The sequence below is a fragment of the Alligator sinensis genome, unplaced genomic scaffold (genome assembly GCF_000455745.1).
Source record: "Alligator sinensis unplaced genomic scaffold, ASM45574v1 scaffold175_1, whole genome shotgun sequence".
In the NCBI taxonomy this organism is placed as follows: domain Eukaryota; kingdom Metazoa; phylum Chordata; order Crocodylia; family Alligatoridae; genus Alligator; species Alligator sinensis.
In genome coordinates this window covers 834,586-846,744 of record NW_005842536.1, presented here as the reverse complement: position 1 = coordinate 846,744, position 12,159 = coordinate 834,586, and the positions used below count along the sequence as shown (strand labels likewise).

The 12,159-nt window shown below is 43.4% G+C and overlaps 1 protein-coding gene across 4 annotated transcripts in view; it reads right to left on the bottom strand.

Annotated features, from left to right (window-relative positions):
- RANBP3L (RAN binding protein 3 like) overlaps positions 1-12,159 on the bottom strand; it is an 84,144-nt gene that overhangs the window by 17,643 nt on the left and 54,342 nt on the right. For all 4 annotated transcript variants that reach the window (XM_025213550.1, XM_025213549.1, XM_006031874.3 and 1 more), the window contains 5 exons: positions 10,590-10,661; positions 9,437-9,508; positions 8,680-8,825; positions 8,188-8,291; positions 1,912-1,996 (listed from right to left, as the gene is read on the bottom strand). In XM_025213550.1, the coding sequence (XP_025069335.1) occupies positions 1,912-1,996; positions 8,188-8,291; positions 8,680-8,825; positions 9,437-9,508; positions 10,590-10,661 (479 nt within the window). The remainder of the gene's footprint in view (positions 1-1,911; positions 1,997-8,187; positions 8,292-8,679; positions 8,826-9,436; positions 9,509-10,589; positions 10,662-12,159) is intronic.

Here is a 12,159-nt window from a genome sequence, read left to right as displayed (position 1 = left end):
TCCCCAAGCCCTAGCCCTCCAACCTCTGCCCTGACAGACTTACCTGCAACCAACTACTGGGTCCACTCCCACCCTGCCTGGCTGAATGCTGGTCATGTGCATTTATGCATGCAGATACATGTGATGTCCCCTGCCTCCAGTCACCCTCCCCCCGCTTCCCCCAGTCCCAAGCAGCTTCTTGCTAGGTCAAGCCAGGAAGTGTCAGAAAAAACTTTGATGCTGAGCACAGCAAAATTCTGGACATTTGTTGAAATTAAAGAAAACAAAACACCTAGATGGAGATGGGCGGACCCAAAAAGAGGACATGTCCAGAAAAATCCAGACGTATGGTAACCCTAGGTAGTTATGTCCAAAACTGCAATCCTGAAAGACCTGATTCAGTTGTTACCTAACCCTGAAGGCATTAAAACACATAGGCACTACGGCTGTGCGAAGCTTCAATCCCTGATTTGATTCAGTGGAGATTTGGCCTGATTCAGTGACCAAATCTCCAAATCTGAATCGAATCAGGAGACCCTTTAAATCTTTCCAAATCGAATCGGAACCCTCCGAGTCAATTAGGAGAAATTTGGAAAGATTCGGCAATTTGGACATAGACACAGCTTTAAATGTTTTTTCTACATAACTCGAGGTACCAGGCAGCTCGTGAATGCTGTGATGCTGGGGCAGATGTAGCGTCCCACAGGAGCGCGCGGGGCTCTCCAGCGCACTTGGTAACAGACCCAGAAGTGGACCAGAAGCATGTCTGGTCCACTTCTGGGTCCGCTGGGGAGCGTGCGGGGTGGGGGGGCCTTGCACCCCCACGGCTCAGCAACTGGTGCCTCCCGGGTCTGGGGTGGGGGGGACCCGGGGTCCTCTTGTGGCCAGTCGCTGAGCTGGGAGGGCCCGGATGGGGGGGTCCCCCAGCACGCTTCCTGGCGGACTCAGAAGTGGACCAAAAGTACTTCTGGTCCACTTCCGGGTTTGCTGCCAAGCACACGGGGAGGCCTCCTGCACTCCTGCGGGATACTCCATCTGCCCCAGCATTGCAGCATTCACGAGCCATGCCTGGTACCTCGAGATATGTAGAAAAAACATTTAAAGCTGTGTCTATTCTCTGAATCAGCATTGAATCTTCAGATTTGGATTTGTCCAAATCACATTGGGGACAGTGATCCAAATCAACGAATCAAATCACTGTTCCCAATTTGAGCCAAATCTGAATCCGAATTGAATAGAGCCTGTTTCACACACCCCTAATAGGCACTTCAGCTTCTTAGGTATCTTCCAAAAAAGTCTGTGACTTGACAGTGCTGAGCAGATAGAGGTCTAACATATAAATAAACCCTATCAAGGGTCATAAACTAGGCTTTCCTCCACCTGTCTTGGCTGGTCACACATGATCTGTTAGACAGTCTCAGTTCTTGTCTAAGGGATTAAGCTATGCATAACAGTTGGAGAAAAAGGTGGTCACTTTTTAGACAGTTATTGACTAGAACACTCACCCAGAATGTGAGAAACCTAGGTTCAGCTCCTTCCTCTGTCTGAAGGGATTCAAACCCAACATCTGCCATCCAGGGAAGTCCTTAACAACCAACCTGTAGGCTATGTGGTGTATAGGCACTCTCCTTACTTCCTGTAGAGGCTGTTCCACTTTGTGTGGTTTCATTAAGTATTTATTCGGCCAAGAAAGAAAGAGGGCACCTGACTACAACTTCATAGGTAGGGCACTTCACTGAGAAAGGCAAGACCCAGATGCCTCTGTTCAATTAACATTCACCCATTTTGTATAATGAACAGTTTATGGAATTCAAATTCACCCAATTTTTAAAAGGGGCATAGAAGAATATAGAAATAATCATTCTCTGAGATATTTTAAGCTGGTAAATAGATTTGGCTGGGCTACAGTATGTCAATATTCATAAGCCTTACCAAAACTCTCTCAACCATGTTTTCTCCAAACACAAAATCAGATTTGCTATGGTTTAAAATACTTCTGTCTTCAACAAGATGATTTCTAGGGGAACAAAATAGGTGAAACATATTATTGAGATCTTTGTAAAATGTATAAATATAACACACAAATATCTGAATTTTTTTCTCAGCTATTCCATTAAAACAAAGCAGTGGCCAACTTGGAACCAAAAAAAAAACTTCACTTTAAAAAAAAATGAAGGTATTACAATACCCTGTAGTTCACACAGAAGAATATGATTAGAAATGGTAACAAAGCCATCAGCTCCAAGCTGTGTATGGTGTCCAGGCCCAGGAGCAAAATAAGAAAAAAGGAATTGTGCCTCTGTCAGGCACACTTCTTTCCCTCGTTTTTCTTGCTCCAGAAAAGTAATGCTAGGAAAAAACTACAGTCCTCCTTATACTGGCTTAGCTGTGCTGTCCAGTAAATTCACCCATGTCATCTGCTCCATGCCCATTTGCTTGGAGATTTGGAGGGGGGACATGCACCCTTTTCTACTGCACTACAATTGGAAGTCCATGCAACTCATGCAGAGACCTCTTACTCCCCTGCACAAGCATACAGATGATGTTGCAGCCTAGCTACCATGTACTTTCTTTTGCTTAATCTTTGCATTTTTCATCAAATCATTACACAGGTGCACAAAAAGGAAGCAAGAGGTGAACAAAACCAGACACTTGCTACACTTTGAATATATTTACACTGGAAAGCATCAGCACATTCAGGCTCATGTTCTTTTCCCAAACTGTGCTATTAATTCATAATGGAAGTCTTCAATTCCTTTTTTTAGGGTGATTATAACCTGAACCCACAGGCTCTGGTCAGATTCTGTGAGTGGGTGCCTGTCCCAGCTGATATTTGCTTCCCTGTATGGTCAATTTTCAGCATGGTTGCAGTATAGTTGTGAGATATACACTGTCCTTCTCTAGCATTCCCACAGTTCCCTGTTCCTGAGTCTTCCAGCCCCTCTGTGCACCTCCCTTTCTGAATGGCAGTATAAATTTTTCTTATTAGGTGTTTATCATCTCTTTTTCTTGGCTGGGTATTCACAGTACTGAGTCATAGTACCAAGAGTGAATCATTCATCTCATGCAACTGTGATGAAAGGTAAAAGATGCAAACCAGAAGTCAGATAATGTTCGTGGCTTCTTGCCTATCAGGCATTTTTCAGTGCTCCAAGCATGGAAATGACACTTTCTCACCACCTCATTCTTTTTCTTTTTTTTTCTTTTTTTTGGGGGAGGGGGGAGGAAGGGGGGAGTTAGGGGAGGGAGGCTTCTTTATATATAGGGGAAAGGATTTCCTGATAGATAGCCAATGAATTCAGAATTAGGAAGGATTTGGAGTTCCCTAGCTATGATTTGCTTTGGTTAAGGGTGGGCGCTATATATGGAGTTTTCACAGCAGTTTGCTCTCCTTCCATCTCTACCCCAGCACCAAGTACCCCCCAAGATGGCTACCAAGTAGGAAAAAAAAATGAAAATGCATAAGTCAAGCACTGCATTTCACAGTATTGCCTTATTGATTTTATCTGCACTTGCAGAAATAGATATTTCTTACAAGTTCTTACATATCAAAGATTTTTTTCAAATGCATTATCAGGACTTGCAAACGCAAACTGTTCCTAAAACTACAGATTAAAGAAATAGCATTTGTGACTTTTCCTACTGACTATGTGGCCCATATGGTATGTCTCTGGGTCAAATTACACTTAGGTTATTCTATGAGCAACTAAAATGTGAGTATCCACACACTAAAGCTCATTAACTGATGATAAGTACCCTCTGAGCTCCTCAAAGTTATGCCACTTCAGGCGAGGGTTAACTCTGGGCCATGCTACCTGCCTCATGTTAAGATAACTTCAGTCTGCTCCATGGAAATGAAATGAGCAATCGGCAGTCCTCCAGCAACCCAAGATGCAATGCTTCCAGTTCCCTCTGCACCGCCCACCTCCCAGAGCAGGGACAGAGCCCAGGTGTCCTGGGCCCTAGCCATGCCCCTGTTCACTGGCCCCCTCCTGGCAAGTCAGGGGTATGCAGGAAAGAAATGGTATTAACACTTAACACGTGACCACTCACAGAAAGTTCTAACTTCAAAGCCGCTTAACGCTCCACGGATTTAGTACGGTCGAAGTGTAACATGTAAATTCTCCCTGTGCAAAAAGTCAGTAAAAGCCAGTTCAGTCTTTGCCAGCCTCCTTTGATGGATACTGTCCAGCATTGAGGAGACAGTGCTATTTTCCTATGAAGGTACTTTAAACATTCACCATTTCTGTGAAGATAAATGACTAAATCCCTCAGCAGCAAACAGCCCCAACTGTTTTGATTTTGTCCTCCCTCTCCTGTGATTGACCTCAGTAGGGAAACGAAGGCCTACACCTGTCATTCAAAGCCCTTAGAGCAGCAGCTTTTCAGTGCTCTTCTGGATCTTTTCCTACCCCTAGAGGAGTGATGCTTGTGAATTTTGTCATCAGAGGCTTATCAACACTTTTTTTTTAGATCTTTTCCCCACTCCCTGGGAGGCATTGCTTCTAAATTTGTGAGACAGTGGAAATTTCACTCTAGTCAGAACCAGCTGGTAGAGGAAACTCTGATGGGCCACCTCTGTACTGACTTAACTTCTCCATTACCTGAGATGCTGTACTGTCAATCAAGCTTTTACTCTCCTTTGCATAGACCAGTGGTTCTCAACCTGGGTGCTATGGTATCTGGGGGTGCCATGAGATCCTTGAAACAGTGCTACAAGGTGTCTCGGTTCTACAAAGGTTGAGAACTGCTGGCTTAGACTGAGGGAACCCTCCCATTGGCCTGTATTGCCACGTCTTTTGCTCCAGAAAGGGATGTCCAAAATATGCATGTCGCTGAGGATACAAACAGACATCGCATTTGCCCCATGAGAAAGCCCTTTGTCCTGGGGTCATATGGACGTACAGATCCACTATCCTGCTTCTAGTCCCTTTGAAGTCTGCCTGATAAAATGCACTAACACTTTTTCCTGGGATATCCTGTTGTATGTTTGCATTGATTATTGTGGTTCATTCCAGGGACAAGCTTGTCAGGCTGTGTGCACTTGCTGGCCACGTACTGGTGAAGGAGCAGTAATATAGGGTCACGTGTGTACAGGACTGTGCTACAGCATTTTTAATCTGGGCCAAATCCTGGGACAATCAATCCTGGGTCAAATGAGATATTTGTTTACAGCCTGATGACTTGTCTAGCCTGAAAAAAAATCAGGAATTTCAGGCTAGTTAAAGAAACATTGAGTCATGCCCTGGCCCCAACTTCATGCCAGGGACAGGCCATTTCATGGCCATTTCAAGTTAGTGAACACTTTTTTCCAGTTGTTAAAATAGAAGGCAGAGAAAAAAATCACTGTGTGTGCTTAGTGCTCAGTGGCTGTATTTTCATTAGCCACTTCTAGACAGAACAGATCTCAAATGACAAAGGATGACAAGCTACAAATGATAGAAGTTGTAAACCAGTGCCTTTGCCACACAGTTGTGTGTCTGGAATTAATTTCTCTCATTTCTACAAAAATGTATTGAACAGACTCTCTTTCTCTGTCTTTGCAGGCACTGTTAGATCTGAAGGGCCAGCCATCCAACCCCAGAGTCTGAATACGTGGACATGGCAACTGAGGTCACTAAAGGGTGCCATTGTCATGGAGATTCAATTAGAAGCACCGAATTCAGGGAGCTACAGCTTGAGCGGAGAAACCTAGGCCACCCATGGGATAAGAAATTATGGAAAGAGAGCAGGAGCAAGAAGTCATGTAGCACCTATCCAATACAACACTGAACAAGTCGTATGTGCAGTCTCCTGAAAAAAACAACACCCTGGGGTGGTGCCATGTTCTACATGGGGACAGGCACCGATGATTGTTCCTGTGTAATTTCCAGCACTGACATAAATGACAGTGCCCAGTGCAACAAAAGTGTCTCACCAAGGGCTTAACAAAGCACAAAGAACTCTGCAAACCTCTGTTCTCTTGCCCTTTCCAGTGCACTGTTATAGCCTACAAGCTTTCCAGGACGGAGAACTATTTGTGGTTCACAGGGATGTGATCAGTGCTACTAACTCTGGAAGCAAATAATTCCTCTCATTCAACACTCATATAGCACCAAACCACACTCTTCCATACAAGAACAGACAGGAGGAGAAATGAGAGCAAGAGGAACACAGCAGAACTAGCTTCCATTGAGCCTGCCTGTATTCATAGTGTGACATTATGGTTTGAAGGGCTGCACTTCAGCTTTCATTTGCTTCCAGATAGCATCTTCTGGTCTTATTATCAAACCTTTGTTTTTGTTAGTGATTAACAGATCTGACTGCATGGGTCTTCCATTTTCTTTTGTATGTAGTTGTGAGTTTAACCACATTCTGTGTTTGTTTAAGCATTTACTGTAGCTGCACAGCTACATTGGGAGCCAGAAAACCTATTCCCCATGGGGGTCCCCCGACTTAGCTGAAGAGACAAGCAAACGCTATTTGAAGGGAAAGCCTCAGGCAGAGGGAGAGAAAATCTGTTTGGGAGTTTGAGACTCCTATTTCCTCCATCTTTCTTTTATTTTTCTTTTAAGTGGGTTAGCAGTGTGGGGGTGTTAATCACTGGAACAAACTGCCTGAATGGGTCCTGGCAGTTACTGGCTCCCAGGGCCTGGCCCCCTCTGTTTTGTAATTGTATCATCTCAGCATGGGGTATAGCTGAGACTGGATGTCCAAGCTGCAGCCATAGGCCTGGGCCCGTTTTTTCCTGCTGTTTCTACAGCTTAGCTGTGTGCCTGAACCCATTATATGTTCAGGGCTCAGTGCAGTAGGGCAGATATAAGGATACAAGTCCCTAGAACTGTCTTTTGGGTGAGCCCCAAGTCCCAGACTGCTTGGGCATGGGTGAAGCCTCCCCAAGAGGGTGCAATCTATGAACTATGGCTTGTAGTTGGTAACGTTTTAATTTGTATTCAGTGTTTTTCTTTGTTTTCCTCGCCTTTGTTTTCTGTAATAAATTTATTCTCTGTCTACACTGCTTGCAAGAAGGGGTTTTTTGTTTATGTGGGACACCCTTGAAATTTAGTGTTTCCCAGGTGGTCTGGGTTGGGGCTTGAGCCAATGTAAAATATATTTAGACTCCAAAATTGAATCCAGCCCTTGTTGCCGCCAACCAGTGCCTGACAGAAGGGTTACACTTAAGTGGGCAGTTGCCATACAAGTGACTCATTTAAGGAGTTCTTCAGTTTTCTCCATATGAAAATACTTGCCTCTAGTTTCACAGATGTTGTGCTGGGTGTAAGAGGCTCCTCTCACAAATACAGTGTCTTGAATATTGGCATCCAAACAATTCTGGAGGCAGTATCGTTTCACCATCATCCTCCCATGTATGTACTCAGCCATCATTCTGCAACTGCTAAGACTAAAACTGGATGTTCTGTGTTGCCTTATGCTTCCTTGGAAAGCCATGGCATGGGAGGATAAGCTCTGTCTCTCAAATTACCAATGAACTTGTACCCCATTGATGATCCTGGCACAGTGGAGCATCATCAGCTTGGGAGAAGTTCCTTGCACAGATCCCTGAAAATCTGCATGTTGAGCTAGGTCAGAGTTGCCCCACCTGGCAGGGGTCCTGAGGCCTGGGGATCAGCCTGCCAGCCTGGGGATGCTCCTGCCCAGCTCAACATGCTGCAGAGGGGCTGGCTGGGGCACAACCATGCTCTAGTATGGGTCTAGCTGGCAAGCAGCCTCCATGCTGAAGCACCCTTGTGCCCCAGCCAGCTGCATCAGCATCTACACATGTGCTGCTGTGGAGTAAAAAATGCTGCAGCAAGATAGTACTTGTATTTACAAGTTTATAAGTTTACTCTAGCCTAATAGCCCTGCACCTGTAGACACCAAGACATTTGCTGTGGAGCTACTTAGTCTACTCCACAGTAAACATCACAGGTAGACATGCTCTTTGTTTAGTTAGACATATGCTAAGCCCTGGCTACCAATGTCCACCCAGTGCTTATTGATACAACTTCTCTACATTGGGGTCTGTCTACATGTGCACTTATTGCGCTGGAGTTTTTTGCTCCAGGGTGCACCATTTGAACATGCTTCCAATAACCTCCAGCACAGTAAGTGCACATGTAGACACACCCAATGTAGAGAAAGGAAGGTAATTTTGCCTACCTTGAGCATAAAGAATACACAAAATACATGGACACCTATCACTGCAGATATACCCTTTGACTAACTTACCCTATTGTTTTAGGGCTTGAAAGGTTCATGATGACACATGGTCTCTCTGCTGTTCTGGAACTCATAATGTTCTCAGTTGGGGAAGGTGAGCACTCTTCAGATAACTGAAAACAAGTAATATTATTAATTGGATATGTTACAGAAAAAATAAAGTTTTACCAGAAATATAGGACCTTCAAAGCTATACTCAGGTGAGTAAGCATTGCTTACAATAGTAAGATATATACTAGAACATATGTATTCTGATGGAATTACAAGTTGAAAATATCTCCACTTTTATCCCATTTAAGAAAGGCTGGATTTTCAAAAACACTCAATGTCGATACAACTTGTCCCACTGAAATCATTTATGTAATACCCACTGATTTAAATTAGGCCTATCCTGAATGTTTTGGAACCCCCCACAAAACAAGTAATTTCAGTTAAACATTATTACACTTCAGTCACATGGAAAAACAGTCATAGACATTTGACATAACAATTCATTTTTACCTGAATAGTTTCTTTCTTTTCAGCCTTTGGAAATAGCAGTATATGTTCAATACAGGTCTGCTTTCTTTCCTCATATAATTGCATTGGTGGTGGCTGTAAAATGGCAGGCCTGATGATATTCCACAGCGGAGAGTGTGACGAAGATCCTAGCAAAAGAGAAAATAAGTTACCATATACACAACCTTTTACTTCACATTTAAAGTATACATTCTTGTCTTTTGTGACTCAGAATATGTGTGTGTTTTGATATTTTAAATTAACTGAATTTACCCACTCTTATTTATACATACCGCCCTTTGGTATTTTAAAACCCTACTAACACACCAGTCATGGAACCAATCAATGTTAAACTTCCAAATATAGAGAGTGGTGTAATATACATTAAAACAATTTTGTACAACTCTGCAATAAATTCATCTTCTGGCTATACAAAGCTTAATCCTGCACTTACTTAATTGGAGTTTCACATCGTGTTTAGTGGAAGCAGGGCTCACTCCCTATTATATAATGTATCAAAAATGTGTATGCTCATGGTCACATTCACTCCTAAATGGAGGCGCAGAACATAGGTTATTTTGGTCCTCAAGTAAGGCTTAAGTTGGCCTAAATGATTCTGTTGCACAGGCGCTCTGTACAAGGATGAACTTCAGCCTTAGACTGTAAGCAGCTCTGGACAAAGACTGACCTGTTCTGCACTTTTGGAGTGTACAGCTCTGGATTAACATCCGATACATACTGCTATGACGACAATAATTACCTTCTTTTGTACTTGTGATGTCACTGCTTCTTCGGAGAAGAGCTGAGGTCATGAATATATTATTCTTCTTTACTGCAAAAGAAGTGTTTATTCAAAAGGCTTAAATTATTATGTGTATTTCTGTAGCTCTCATCACTGTAGTGTCTGAGCAGGTCATGAACATTTTATCCTTACAGTCTATGCTCACAGCATCCCTGTATGCTATTATTTCTGCTATTGTTTTTAGAAAGCTTCCAAGTGCAATCCAAAATTGTTCAAAAGGAATGGCTACCTTGTCTCATCAAAAGTGTCTGATAAAAACGCATGACAGATAGTCCATATATATGGACACTTCATTTCTTTTTCAAGAAGATGCTGATTTGTTGCTACAGCAACTTTGCCCCCTCACCAGATTACTTAAAAAGCTCTAGCCCACAATTCCATGAGTCCCTGGATTCTCAGCACTGGTATCATGACTCCAGGGTATGGGGGACAGACAAGTGATAGAATTTGTAACCACTTGTCCTTTTCCATATTTGTAAATGGGCCAATGGTCAGAGCTAGACTCAGTTGAATGGGTGTCCCAGAAGAGAAGATAGCATTGTTGTATGAATGACCCCTGTTTTTGTCCAAACAAACCCAGTTCACATTTTGGGTCAGATGTTATTCTATCTATAAGGACATCTAAGTGGCCTTGGGCACTTAATCACTTCTTTAAATCCCTGAAAAAGTTACTGCATCTACCTTTGTAAAATGTTGTCATGAGTCTTAAAACGACTACGTTACAGAATGCAGTAAGGAATAGGAGGGACATGAGCGAAGGTGGAAAAGGACTGCACATGAGGTGCTTAAGTCTATGTATCAGATAGAATTGGACCTGGCCCCATTTCTTTAGCTCTTTTCTGCATTTTCTCAGTATAGCTTGCTTATGTCTCATCCCTAGACTGCTCTCCTGGCAGCACAGCATTCCCTAATGCAAAGGGACATCAGTGCAATACTAATTGAGAAAACAATGTCACCTACTGAATGGCAAACAGTTCAAGAATTTTCTTTTGCCTTATTCACATGCCAACCTGGCCTAACCCTGTTTAGATTTGTTCCACAGAAACAGCTGTTCTATACATTTAATGATTCTGGTTTTTACATGAATATTTGCTACACATTTCTTAATTACCTGGCTGCGACGGGGGAAAGGTAGGAAGGATGGTAAAGGAAGATGATCTTACTCTTTTTTGAGAGAGGGTATCTGAAAATATAAGACATTAAAATTATCATCTGTTCAAAGCACTAAATATGAGTTTTGCATGCTAGAAAAATGTGTGTGTCATGGATACTTCTTGGGTAGCAGAATCTAACTTATCACCTAACCGCTAAGGCCTTGTCATGTAGACTTTGAATTCCCCCATATTGCAAGTGCAGCTCCACATACAGAAGGAGCTGACGGCAGCTTAAACATACCATCATCAATATCTTTTCCAAGCCAAGCTGCACAACACAGTGATTACAATGCTAGCAGCTGCTCTATACTGGCGTGCCTGATGTTGGTGCACTATGTGACACAGAGCCTGCAGTAACAAAAGTGGAAAATGAAGAAAAACCCCCCAAACAGTTGAGTACAGAAACATCTAAGACACATAGGGTGTTTTTACATGTGCTCCAGGGGCGGGGAAGAGGGCACTTTAACTAGAACTCCAAGAGCTGCTCTAATTAAAACACCCGCAGCGTCTTGTGTATCAATATCCCTGTGCTTCAAAATGGTGGCAGGGGCGCTTTAACTAAAGCTCGTTCAACAAGCTTTATTTAAAGTGCCCCCACCGCCATTTTGAAGTGCAGGGATGCAGATACACGAGACTTGGATTATGCTGGAACATGCTAATTAACAAGTCTCCAGCGTGCTGTAATTACAGTGCATCAGAGTAGCCTCCCCGCACATCTACAGGCACCCATACTGGCAGATTCTAACAGTACCACTCAGCCCTTTATGTATGAAGCAATTCAAGGAACATAAGGCGTGTATATATAGATACACAATCTAAATGTGATTTTTAGGATAGATCAAAGAAACATTATTCGATGTTGCACTAAATAAAAGTAAATACTGTCATGACCCAAAGGGTATGATTGTGTGTGTGCTTCGGCACTGCAGAATTATTTCCCGCCACGAGGAGCTTTCTTTGCACGGTGCAATTCTCAGTTGCATAGAGAAAACCCCGGTGCAAAGGAGTTCCTGCCATTCGCATGTAAATTTGTGTCCCACTATTGGCTGTTTCTAAATTATTCCCATGTGGCGGCTAGTGATTGGCTTGCTAGCCGTATAAGAGGCTTGAGCAATTTCCGCCCAAGTTGGAGGAGGAGGACTCCACAGCCATCTCGTGGAGGAGGAGAAGGAGGACTTCACATCTTGTGAAGCACTCTAAGCGCTGCGGAGCCCAACGAACGGAGCTTAACAAACCCAGCGTGTGCCTTAAGAAGGATATAGGGGCCTGATCAACCTCTAGCCTCTCCCCGTCGCCGCCTGATCCCTCGACGTACCCTTCCCTGCGTGCTCATGGAGAGTCACCTTTTGGACTCTCATCGTGGTATCCAGAGCTCTGTCCGGGTTTAAGAGGCTCGAGTTTTCTATGAGTCTTGTTCGTGAGAGTTTTCTTTTCGTTCGTAACTGCAACTTAAGCAAAGTTTTTCCTGCCTGCACCGCGACCATCTACGGTGTAAGTAAAATAATCTTTAATCAACCTCTACGCGTC